At 41.3% G+C, this 13,409-nt stretch overlaps 1 protein-coding gene across 8 annotated transcripts in view; it reads left to right on the plus strand.

Annotated features, from left to right (window-relative positions):
* Positions 1–13,409, plus strand: part of EXOC2 (exocyst complex component 2) — a 224,900-nt gene that overhangs the window by 135,201 nt on the left and 76,290 nt on the right. For all 8 annotated transcript variants that reach the window (XM_072813903.1, XM_072813910.1, XM_072813908.1 and 5 more), the window contains 5 exons: positions 947–1,008; positions 6,098–6,178; positions 6,570–6,629; positions 7,700–7,761; positions 11,501–11,567. In XM_072813903.1, coding sequence (XP_072670004.1) covers positions 947–1,008; positions 6,098–6,178; positions 6,570–6,629; positions 7,700–7,761; positions 11,501–11,567 — 332 coding nt within the window. The remainder of the gene's footprint in view (positions 1–946; positions 1,009–6,097; positions 6,179–6,569; positions 6,630–7,699; positions 7,762–11,500; positions 11,568–13,409) is intronic.

A 13,409-nucleotide genomic window follows, 5' to 3' on the forward strand; every position in this document is an offset into this window, starting at 1 on the left:
TAAAAAGCAAGGTTATCTGTATAAAGCACTCTTTTGGATATTAAGTATTTTCAAAGACAATCAAGAACATCATTATAAACAACATAAGCAGTAACTAACTGTCACCAGGAGTTTTAAGTTGGAAGGTCCCATCTTGGGGACCTTTAAAAAAGAAAAGCATCTTTAAAAAAAAATCAAATAAATAAAATCTTTTAAGAAGGTCACATCTCTATACAGAATTGGTGACTAAATATACCGTGTCAACAGAAAGAGAATGGAATCCAGGTGAGAAATAGCAATGTCCTCTGAATTCACCTGCTCCCTCCCATCAGGAACCTGAAACAGCCTGAAAAATGGTTTGGAAAGGTAGCATTCCTTTACCAATCATCAGAAGTGCATAGGACTAAAACAATATAAATTTTTTTTTTAAGATTTTATTTATTTATTCATGAGAGACAGAGAGAGAGAGAGGCAGAGACACAGGCAGAGGGAGAAGCAGGCTCCATGCAGGGAGCCTGATGTGGGACTCGATCCAGGGTCTCCAGGATCACGCCCTGGGCTGCAGGCGGCGCTAAACCACTGCGCCACTGGGGCTGCCCTAATATAATTTTTTTAATCAGATATTTTAAGAAAAAAATTAAAGCTTTATTTTATACACGTTGAATATAATCAAAAGTGCTTTGAGTAAGTAATAAACCATTGTCTAAAGTTGTCATTAAGCCTAGCCTAGAGTCTCCAAAATGGGCTAAGTTTATTTACATTAATGTTTTATTAAAAAATCCCGAAAACAATACACATTTAAATCCTTGCATGTACCAGAATTATGTTGTATACCTATTACCTACTTTTCATTTTTTACAAACCCGTATAAAACAATGAAAAACCATGACCTTTATAGATTTTTATTTCTATAAAGTTCAGTGAGATTATTATAATAAAAAATACTTGTGTGCTTATTTCCCCTTAGAAATAAAGAGGTTAGCTGAAAAGGAGGACTGGATTGTCGATAATGAAGGACTGACTTCTCTTGTAAGTTCAAATTATTTTCAAAGATTTAATCATTAGTATGTATTGTATTCAAAATAAGTGATTTTCTTTATTAATAAGGAGCATATATTCTTTATATTGTAATTCTAAATCACTCCTGAAGATAGAAAAATAAATTTCTTAAAATTTTCCTTTTCAGAGTCATTTGTGCTCACCACTAACCACAAATATCTAAAAATTAGTAAAAACAGTGGATCTCTTTTCGAGTGCTCTTTCTTCATCATGTCACTATTGTTTGTTTGCATGACATTTTAAAATAGATTGTGCTTCATTGTAAGTTACCCAGTAACTCGAATTTTTTTTTAGAAAAACAGAATAGAAAAAAATACTAGTGCTGGCCCCTAAGCCAAAACAAAATAAATACACAACAAAAGCAAACTTCTCCAGATATATACGTCGGTCAGGCAGGCGATCACGAACATGGTGGATTCATTTTAGGGTCAGCATCCGTTCAGATGGGACTTTTAGATTTTCAAAATATTTTTGAAAATAGTTTTCACGATCTACCGTGTTTTCACATTTGCCTCCTGGATTCCCACAATGGTCCTGTGGGTAGGTGAGCCAGTTAAATTGACATTCAGCTGCTAAAACATCCAGGGCCTTTAGATGAGATGGGTATTTCCTTTTTCTCTAACATTAAAGAAATTAGGACTGGTGTGGCAGCGGAGTCATACAGTCAGCACACAGGGCTCTTTCTGACTTGCTTCTTTGCGACCCTTATCGTGGCCTCTGTCTGCAGATGTCCTCCTGTCACAAGGCGGCCACTGTCGCTCCAGCCACCATGGCCTCAGTCCCGTCGTGGCAAAGTCCAGCACTTTCTCAGGAGCCACACGCAGCTCATAATCCTTCCTACATCTGCTTGGCTAGAATTGATTCACATGCCCAGCCCTGGTGGCAGTGGAGGCTGGAAAAATGCAATTTTTTAGCAGATAGCACATTGTTAAGCCCAAAAAGTTCCTGTTTTACATTAGTAAGAAAAATGGAAAAGATAAATCTAGGGGAGGCAATTAGGTTTCTGCCTACATAGTTGATGAGGAAACTAGAATAGAATGGTTTTGACTTGCCCAGATTTACAAGATAGTGGTGGATGAGGTTGTTGAGATGCGATGATCTCATGTAGTATTTCTTCATTTCCTCAAATTGCTGATTTTTTTTTTTTTTTAAATTGCTATGCTTCTTATTGGCAGTCTTACTGTGGGAGCTGGGGAATTTTTCCCAAGTTGAAATGCTTTTCTCCTCTTCCTCTTAAATACACCAAAATGTACCTTACATTAAATGACAATATGGTTTAGAACAGCGGTCCGTACTTACAGATTTTTGTGAATTATATCATGTTTGACATTAGGGAAATTTGTATTTTTAGTAAATCTATTATAATGATATTTTGAAGGACTTGTTTTTCATAAAAATTTGTTCATTTGACTTATTCTACTTCTCATAATTACTTGTGATTAAATACAGAGTATCCTATAACTAATTCTGTCCTACTAAATACGTAGAGAAAGGCGATGTGGAGTAGACCTTCATGGTTCAGTACAGTGGCCATTGGAGACATGGCTTGTGTAAAATACATACCAGATTCCAAAGACTCAGTACACAAAGAATGTAAAGTATCTCAGTTTTTTATATTGATTACATGTCGAAATAGTATTTCGTCTTATTGCATAACATGAATTATATTAAAATTATTTTTTTCTTTTAATTTCCTCAACGTGTTTACTAGAAAATCTGAAATTATAAATGTGACTTATGTTCGTGGCTCACATTATATACTCCTTTCGGACAGTGCTGTTGTAGAGGAAGTTGTGCTGCACTAGATTCAGGATCCTAATCCAGTTCAGTCCATAATCCTGTTACATAATAGTCCTGCAATCTTGTGGGTTTTTTTTTTTTTTTTTTTTAAGTCTGTGTATTTGATCTCTACCCCCGACGTGGGGCTTGTATTCCCGACCCTGAGGAGATGAGGAGTTGCATGCTCTGGGGGCTGGGCAGCCCGACGCCCCACTGCACCTCCCTGGGTCCCAGAAGGGCTCATGTGATGCCGCTCCCTCTAGTCCCGGGCGTTCCAGGGCACATCCGGGGCCCGTAGCTGCCGTCCCCAGGTCAGGTGGTCTGATTAGAGTAGTTAAACCTCCGAAAAGGTCTTCAAATGGTTGCTGTAGACTTGTTTGCAGTCCATTTAAAGTTTCACTGTGATACTAAGAAACTCTAACCATGGAATACTTCCACGTTTGTCACACATACAAGCTACAAGACTAAACTTTGTGGATGAGTGACTCACAGAAAGTCACACTTCTGGTGTCAGCCATTGTACCTCCGGGCCAGATGTTGGTCAAGACGAGGCTGCATAATAGTGTCGATAAAGCTGAGCATGTTTGAAGCTATTTCATGCGCCTCACTTCAGAAATGCATAGTCAGAGATCTGGTGTTGAGTATTTTAACCTGACATTTATAAAATTCTTAAAACTTTGAACAATGACTTAAATTGTCTCAAATTCTATTATATACCACTAATTTATATTTTCTTAACACTCCATAGAACCAATTGCATTTGTTTAGAATAGGAATACATTTTACTTTTTCTGAAATTTTTAATCTTTTAAGTTTTTTTTTTAGAATTTTCAATACTGAGAATTTTCTTCTTTCATAAAAACTGGGAATGCGGATGCCTGGGTGGCTCAGTGGTTAACGCCACCTTCGGCCCAGGGTGTGACCCCGGGGTCCCGGAATCAAGTCCCGCATCGGGCTCCCTGCATGGAGCCTGCTTCTCCCTCTGCCTGGGTCTCTGCCTCTCTCTCTCTGTCTCTGTCTCTCTCTCTCTCTGTCTCTCTCTCTCCCTCTCTGTCTCTCATGAATAAATAAATAAAATCTAAACAAAAAAAAATAGAACTGTAAAAAGGCTGGAAAGATTTGTGATAACTCCTATAATCAGCTAAATTGGATGCTTCACTGATAATATACAGAGATAGAACTGTTTCTTTTAGAAAAAAGAAATAGCAGGTGTTTACACTGTCATTTACTCCCAGTTTAACTGAAACTCCTGGAGTTCTCTGATATTCCCTATCTGTTTATTGTATAATATAGATATAAAAAGAAATTAATAAAATCTAGTTGAGATATTATTGCAAGAAATCTAAGTAACCATATATATGAGCATCAACATCTAATTGCCTACTGCTGAGTTTTGGATTTAATTCTCACTATTACTGTTTTAACATCTTGGATTTTCCTACCTTTTGAGGCCGGTAGGGCGGAGGGATAAGGTCAGATATCTAGCAGACGTTTCCACTCCTGAAATGCTTCTGTGCACGTGGTATTTCATACTGTATGCTCTTATTTTACTGATTTACATCCTGGATATTTAGAAGTTTCTATGGTGCCCTCTGGTGGCTTCAGAGCGCAGTGTTAAATGCGGAGGTACTGTAGCTGCCCTGAGTTCTGGGGTCCTTTTGGTGAGAAAGCGCCTCTGATCCTATGCAGGTGTCTTCTGTTCGGTTGCTGCCCCCAGTGTCTTGAGAACTGAAGCACGCAGTAAGGAGAGCGCCTGACTCTAGGGTTTTGCCCAGAGTCGTCAGAGTGGGGGCCCGTGCCCCTGTCGCCCGTCCCACCGGGCTGCTCCCCGAGGTCTGCGAGGTCTGCGGGGCCTGGCCGCACAGCCCCCACTCCCCCTCCCCTGCAAGGTCCAGGGGGCGTCCTCTGTGTCCTACCTACAGCAGGTTCCCCTCCTTCAGCGTCATTTGCTCTGAGTGCCCATTTGGTTTTTCATGGCATGTATTCTAGTTATTTGGGTGTTTTTTGTTTTTTGTTTTTTTTGTTTTTTTGTTTTTTAGTTTGCAATTAATTTATTTCTGGGGTGGTTTTTTTCTTTTTGTTGTTGTTGTTGTTGTGTTTGTTTTGTAAAAAGTCCCAGTTTTGTTGACTGTGACTTGTGTGGTTGTGTCTTCTACCCTCGTAGACCCTTGAGGAGCACTGCCTGTCCCCCCCGCCCCCGCCTCCCCGTCCCCATCACCTAGAGTACGCCTGGCACAGTGGAGCCTCGAGCACAGTAGGAGCGGAGATGTTATCATCATTCAGTGCCTCGCGTGCCATTTGCCGGACAGATCTTTGAGGGTTATTTTCTGGCAATGTCTATGGAAAGTGACTGTAATGACTTTTGCATGGACAATCCTGGACATCCCACGAATCACTATTAGTAATATTACACTTTGAACAGGGCTAGACATGTGGAAGACCTAGGAGATGGAGCTCAGAATATATCCTGGAAGTGGTGTTGAAAATAGAAGTTTATGGGGCACCTGCTTTTTAAAAAAATTTGCTTATTGGCTTTGTCTTTAAACTGTTTAAAAATAAAATTTTCTTGGGGCGCCTGGGTGGCTCAGTCAGTCAGGTGTCTGACTCCTGATTTCAGCCCAGGTCATGATCTTGGGGTCGTGAGATCGAGCCCCACGTTGGGCTCCAGGCTGAGCGCAGAGCTTGCTTAATTAAGATTCTCTCTCTCAGGACACCTGGGTGGCTCAGTGACCCCAGGGTCCCAGGATCGAGTCACACGTTGGGCTCCCCAAAGGGATCCTGCTTCTCCCTCTGCCTGGGTCTCTGCCTCTCTGTGTGTGTCTCTCATGAATAAATAAGTAAAATCTTTAAAAAAAAGAAAAAAAGAAAAAGATTCTCTCTCTCTCTCTCTCTCTCTCTCTCTCTCTCTGCCCTTCCCCCTCCCCGCTCATGCATGCTTTCTCTCTCTCAAAGCAATAAAATACGAACTTGTTGTATCTGCTCTTTATCAGGTCACTTGCGTCTCAGAAGAGTAGAATTTTGAAGAAAAGTTCTAGTTACAGCTGGTCTCTGTTGTAGGTGAAGTAGCTGTAGCTGAGAATCTCCAGATTTGCCCACCCTTAAATGTCGAGTCAGAACATGCCAAGTGTAAGTCTTGGTGACCAGGAGACTGTTGGCATCCGTTCCCCTTTCAGTGAATCCGTACGGTAGAGAGTTGGGGCCCTAATGCGCTTCTGTTAAATGCCCTGCTGACCGGGGCTTACTTTTGAATTTTGACATCGTGCCTTTCCTCTTCCCTCAGCCGTGCCAGTTTGAGCAGTGCATCGTGCACTCCCTGCAGTCGCTCAAGGGTGTCCTGGAGTGCAAGCCCGGGGAAGCCAGTGTGAGTCGCCGTCGGGGACGCGCGGATCGCAGCGGGAAACGGGTCCTCGGCCCAGGAGAGCATCTCCCTCGGCCGTTTGCGTGCTGCCCTCCACCTCGCTGCGGGCTGCCCGTCCCGGGTTCCCATCCGGGTTCCCAGCTAGGCCGAGGGAGGTCACAGCGTGAGCCGGGCCTGCAACGCTTTGTCAGCCGGAGGTCGCGGCCTGCACGCTGTCAGCAGCTCCTCGCAGCTCCTTTCTCAGGCAGCTCTTTAGTCCTCTCCCTTTGAGACAAAGGTCACCCACGCTGGAAGCAGTTTCCCACGTGTGAATTTTTTATGTCAAACTTGATTTTAAAAAAGTCCTGTTTTCCTAGTGGAGTCCAAGAACGTCTACCCAAATTCTTCCCTACAGGTCTTTCAACAGCCGAGAACACAGGAGGACGTCTGTCAACTGAGCATCAACATCCTGCAGGTAACGTGCAGAGGCACGATGCGCCGACGCCCGAAGGGAAGCGAGTTGCAGCGAAGGGCCTCTTAGTGAGGATGGAGGACACGTGGGGAGCGTGCATCCTTTGCTCGTCTTGCCCGAGTCCGTAACATTATGGCAAGTTCGGTAACAAGACAAAGTTGAAGGAAAGATGAATCCCCGCTTGTCCTAGCAGCCCCCCGCTGTCCTTCCCCTTTTTCGGTGCTCCCGTACTTTACGGGGATTTTTGTTGCAGCCCGAATCTAATGAGGTGATCGTCGTTTACCTCGTATCTAGAGCTTGAAGCTCTTCCATTAGGATCAGGCCTGGTGCTTTGTGGGAACATGAGCAAACGTGAGCATGTGATGAGCGGCTGAAAGGAGGGAGCAGGTCGTCTTCCCGAAATATAGTCAAGAATGTATAGTTGAATCAGAACACGGTGATTTTAATGTCCTGTCGCTCACGTTGTGCACATGGGCGTAAAGTTCCCAGTGCGTGCATATAGGATATGTCTCCTGTCTCCTGGGACATGCACGTACTCACACGCCACTTCTATGTATTTCTGCGGGGGAGGTTATTTATGTAAAATTATTGGGGCACCTGGGTGTGTCAGTCGCTCAAGCATCTGGCCCTTGATTTTGGCTCAGATCACCATCGCAGGGCTGTGGGATCGAGCTGTGTCCGGCTCTGGTGCGAGGCGTCGAGGCTGCTGGAGTCTCTCTCGCCCTCTGCCCCGTCCCCCTCCACCTGCACGTGCATGTGCACATGCTCTCTTTAAAAAAAAAAAAAAAAAAAAAAAACAGTTTATGTACAGAAAGTCATTTTTTCTGAAGATTTTATTTATTTATTTGAAAGAGCACAAGCAGGGAGAGCAGCAGGTAGAGGGAGAAGCAGGCCCCCCTCTGAGCAGGGAGCCCGATGCGGTGTTCGAACCCCGCACCCTGGGACTTGGCCTGGGCCGAAGGCAGACGCTTTGCTGACTGAGCCACCCACGCGCCCCAGGAAATTATTTTTAATGTCCGAACAGATTAGTATCTAAGAGTTCATGTTACTGAAACTTCTTATTTTTGACATAGATTTTTATATACTGCCTGGAACAGTTGAGCACCAAGCCTGATGCAGATGTAGATACTACACAGTAAGTAGACTGAACCTAGTCTCGCTGATGCATTTAGGAGGATTAAAAATCTAGCCTGATGTTTGACATGTAGTCTCATATCCTGGGACAATGAGACGGATAAGATAGGTTGTGTGTATTAGAATTAATTATGTTTTTACGTATTTGACGTGGATCTTTTTGATAGTTTTTTACCTTCTGAACCCATCTTAGTGTTGCTAGAGACATGCTGAGTAAACTGAACACCTGGTTGGCTTACTAATTATTGAAAGGAACAAGTTTTATGAATAACAAGAATGAAAATTAAAATATAGAACTCCTGGTTGATGACCTTTAGAATTCTGATGTTAGAGAATTAGTAATGTTCTTGTTAACGACTAATCTTTCTACTAGAATGAAGTCTGGGTCAGGCTGTTATTTGAGCTCCAGAGGACACATCTTGATTCTTAATATTTACAAATTCTGGTAGTAATTCTTTTATAATACTGTTGGATGGGATCTTTTAGTAATGTAACTTATCTGAATGTTACTGAATGATACTTGGCACGTGTCACTTCTGCGCACCAAAGGTTAATACTCTGACACGGAAAATACTGAAGTAAATGCCTCTTAAGTCTATAATGGGTAATTTGAGAAGTTTTCTACGTTTGGGTTTTCTTGGTGTTGGTTTTTGCCACTCAGTATATAATACTCCTGCCTCTTGGAGACTTAATAAATATTGATTCGGTTTTATATGTTTAACACAGTCCACCAGTACTTTGTATTGTTAATCAATCCACTGATATTGTTGATTGAATGCGTTTTTCTTCCCATATTGCTTTCTTATCATTTCTGTTTCAGACACCATTAATTCTATTACATAGGCTACGTGTTTCTGAACTTTTTTCTTAATTTCATTTTGTCTTAAATTCCACGTAAGTGTTTCATATATACACACACATACAGTGCAGTGTGCAGGGCGGTGATCCGACAGCTCCATGCATCGCGCGTGTTCATCACAGGTGCCCTCCTTCATCCCCATCACCCGTGTTACCCAGCCCCACTCCCTGTGCTCCGGTAATCGTCAGTTCTCTGAAGTTAAGTCTGTTTCTTGGTTGGTCTCTCTCTCTCTCTCTCTTTCTCTTTTTCCCTTTGTTCCTTTGTTTTGTTTCCTGAATTACCCATATGGGTGAAATCATATGGTATCTGTTTTTTTCTCACTGACTTATTTCACTTAGCATAACACTCTCTAGCTTTATCCCCATCGTGGCAAATAGCAAGATTTCACTCTTTTTTGTGGCTGAGTAATAATCCACATATATACACACACACACACACACACACACCACATCATTATCCGCTTATTGGTTGATGGACACGTGGGCTCTTTCCTTAATTTGACTGTTACTGAAGATGCTGCTATAAAAGCATCATGGTCAGCGTTTTTGTATCCTTTGGGGAAAGACGTCAGCCGTGCGCTTGCTGGATCCTTAAGGCACCTCCGCACGGTTCTGCAGAGTGGCTGTGCCAATCTGTGTTCCCGCTAACACCGCCTGAGTGTTCCTTTTCCTCCACACGCGCGCCGACACCCTGGGTTTCTTGAGCACACGCGCAGCCACTGAGCCACCCGGGCGTCCCACCGTGCGTTCCCTGTGTTGGTGTCAGCCGCGCTGACGGGGTGAGGTGGCACCTCGCCGTAGCTTCCATTTGCAGTTCCCTGATGCTGAGCGACGGTGAGCATCTCTCCACGTGTCCGTTGGCCATCCGGGTGTCTGTTCGCGTGTTCTGCTCATTTTTAAATTGGATTATTTGTTCTTTGGGTGTTGAATGTTAGGAGTTCTTCGTACGTCTTGGATACGAACCCTTCATTGGGTGTGTCGTTTGTAAATATCTTCTCCCGTCCCGTGGGCTGCCTTGTACCGTGTAGTTTTGCTAATTGTTTCCTTCGCTGTGCAGAAGCTTTTTATTTCGATGTAGTCCCAGTGGTTGACCTTTGCTTTTGTTTCCTTTGCATCAGGGAAGTTATCTAGAAAAAATTGCTCCAGCTGGTGTCAAAGGAGTTCCTGCCTGTGTTCTGTACTAGGACTCTTAGGATTTCAGGTCTCACATTTAGGTCTTTAGTGCATTTTGAATTCATTTTTGTTTATGGTATAATGAAGTAGTCCCGTTTCTTTCTTTTGAACATTGCTGCCCGGTTTCCCCAACACCATTTGTTGAAGAGACCGTCCTCTGCGCATTGCATATTCTATCCTGTTTTATTGAAGACTAAGTCACCATATAATACGGGTTTATTTCTTGGTTTTCTGTTTTGTTCCATTGATCCATGTGTCCATTTTTGTGCCACTACCATACTGTCCAGAACACTACAGCTTTGTAATATAATCCACGTCCAGAACTGTGATGCCTCCAGCTTTGCTTTGCTTTTTCAAGATTGCTTTGGCTATTTGGGGTCTTTACGCTTCCATATAAATTTTAGGATTATTTGTTCTAGTTCTGTGAAAAATACTATTGGTATTTTGATAGGGATTGCATTAAAAGTATATTTTGCTTCGGGTGGTATAGACATTTTAACAATGTTCTTCTAATTCATGAGCATGGAATGTCTTTCCGTTTTTTTGTTTGTCTTCTTCCATTTATCTTTTGTAGATTTCAGAGTATAGATCTTTCACTTGTTTGGTTAGGTTTATTCATAGGTATTTTATTATTTTTGGTGCAATTATAAATGGGATTTTTTTTAAATTTCTCTTTCTGTTGCTTCATTATTGTATAGAAATGCAATAGATTTCTGTACATTGATTTTATATCCTGTGACTTTACTGAATTCATTTATTATTTCTAGTAGTTTCTTGGTGGAGTCTTTGGGGTTTTCTATATATTTCTGAACTTTTTTTTCTGTTCCATTCAATCATACATGTCTTACATCTTTTTGTGTTTTTTTAATATTCATTAGTTTTTTATTGTTCAGATTGGTATCTTTGTATTCTCTTTTAAAATGTTATTTGATATTTTCATCTATTTAGTGTTCCATATGAATTCTAAAATCCATTGGTAAGGTTTAAGGAAAAGAATTCCTGCTAAGGGACGCCTGGGTGGCTCAGCGGTTAAGCATCTGCCTTCAGCTCAGGTCGTGACCCCAGGGTCCTGGGATCGAGTCCGACATCCGGCTCCCTGCGAGGAGCCTGCTTCTCCCTCTGCCTGTGTCTCTGCCTCTCTCTCTGTGTGTCTCATGAATAAATAAATAAGATCTTAAAAAAAAAGAGAGAGAGAATTCCTGCTAAAGTGTTTATTATCATCCTGTTATATCAACTAATCAGTAGATTATACTATTTCCTCTTCTGCAATTTTCTATCTTTGGTCACTTGTTGGTTATTAACTAATTTTCTAACTCTACTCACCTATAAGATGTAAAATAAGAAAATGAGCTTGAAAAAGTCCTTTGGAGATTCTGAGAGTCAAAAACATTTCAATTAATTTGAGTCTGTGCCTAAAAATTAAATTATCGGGTATTTTCCCCTTTGGTGATTTAAAAAAAATCTACTTGAGTATTCGGAAGACCCAAAGCAAATATATGGCTTATATTAATAAATAGCCCATGGTGTCTACTTTCTGCTGTTAATTTTTAAATATAAAAAACCAAAGTTATGTGATTTTTGATCAAAAGGTTTTAAAGTCAAATTTACACAGGGTTCATTCCTTTTTTTTTTTTTTTTTGAGTTGTAATAGACATAGAACATTCTTAATTTTAGTATTTTAATTTTCTCTTACTTGCTTCTATATTTAGTCTTTCCGTTGATGTTTCTTCTCCTGATTTGTTTGGAAGTATCCATGAAGACTTCAGTTTGACTTCTGTAAGTAAGATGATAAATAGAAAGCTAAACATGTCATTTTAAAACTATATAATGACTTATAAATCAGTCTGAATTACTTTGCTATTGTAATACTGCCTTAGTATACTATCCTGGACTTTGGAGCTATGCTGTAGTTTGTGAAAATTTTAGTAAACGTATAATTTTATATGTATTCCACACTTAAAAACTGTTTAGCCGAAGTTGCAACTTAAGTAGTTCCATCTACTCCTTGTATCCTACTCACAGGTTTGTGAGTGTGAATAGGTGCCCTAGTGGTTCCCGGATGTTTGAAAATTGGAGAGGAAGCAGAAGACAGGTGCACATCTCCCCATATCTTTCTTCTTTAACCAGAAAAGCTCTGCTTTTCTTTATTTTATTTCTGTAAGTTCCCTAATAGCATCTCATTTGAGCATCAGGTTCTGTGGCAAAAACAAAGCCATACCACCTACTATATGTGCACATTTACATCTTTTTTTTTTTTAGTATATATGTGTATTTAGGGATAATTCACACACACATTTTATTACATGTGTATATTCAACTCTTGAAATTTAGACCCATCTGTCTTAAAAAAAAAGTCTCTCTGGTTTGTCATTTGCTTGAAGGTTGTGTGTGTGTGTGTGTGTGTGTGTGTGTGCATACATGTGTGTACGGATAAATGTATGTGTGTCTCTCAAGAAAGAAGACATATGACCTATCTCATTCCCACAATACTATAAGTACAAATTCCTAAATAAGAAATTTGTTATATTAGGAAAGATTAAGAACTCTGTTTGGGGTTAGGTGTATTGAATGAGTGACGTTCAAGCAGAGATACTTAGTGGGTCATTGGATATACTAGTCAGGACCCCAGGAAAGAAATGTGGACGTAGATTTGCGAATCAGTAATATATAGTTGACCCTTGAGGAATGCAGGGGTTAGCGGCATCAGTGCCCTGTTCACTCGAAAATCCACGTGTAACTTTTGACTCCCCTGTAACTTAACAGTATTCTGTTGAAGGAAAGCCTTACCGATAACAGGCAACTAACACATTCTGTACGTTATTATGATGTGCTGTATGTATTACAGTAAAGCAAGTTAGAGAAAGTAAATGTTACTAAAATCATAAGAGAAAATACATTTATAATAGTGTACCGTATTTGTTGAAAAGAAAAATTTGTGTGTAAGTGGACCAGTGCAGTTTGAACCATTGTGGTGTTCAAGGGTCACCTTAAAAGCAATAGAAGGCCTGGGAGTGGATGAGCATACTAGGAAAAATACTAGTAGAATGAGAGGAGGGCCAAATATTTAAAATTTCACTGGGGATACTAGTATTTAAGGGATGGCCAGAAGGAAGGAGCCTCAAAATTCCCCAAAAAGAATAATCAGAGAGAGAAGAAAATCCAGGTGGAGCAGGGTTCCTGAGAGAGGTGGGAAAGAACATTTAAACAAAGGAATATGTAACGGTATCATGGCCTGGTAGAGGATCAGGTCAGGTCAGGTGAAGACTAGCGCCTCTGGGCTTGGCAGCTGGGTGTTCGGGGTGATGTAGGAGAAACAGCAGCGGGTTGCCAATGGGCGGCCCCGTATGCCTTGGGTACAGGTCGACTAGGAGCGGAGGGGGTCGATGTAGAGCTTAAACCATTCTCTCCACTGTGAACATAGAAAGAATAGCAGAGAGGGACGCAGGCTGGAGGAAAGAACTTCCTAAATTGAGGAGGGCCTTAAGAGCTGCTGGGCCAGCTGGGCCTTTTTTCTCTGCCCTTTAGAACGAGCCTAATTTCTACAGGCAGGACCATCTTTTCGTTTGGAAACATTCATTGTGTGAGCTCGGAATCTTCCTTCCTCTTAGCTAACACCTT

The sequence above is a fragment of the Canis lupus genome, chromosome 37 (genome assembly GCF_048164855.1).
Source record: "Canis lupus baileyi chromosome 37, mCanLup2.hap1, whole genome shotgun sequence".
NCBI lineage: Eukaryota > Metazoa > Chordata > Mammalia > Carnivora > Canidae > Canis > Canis lupus.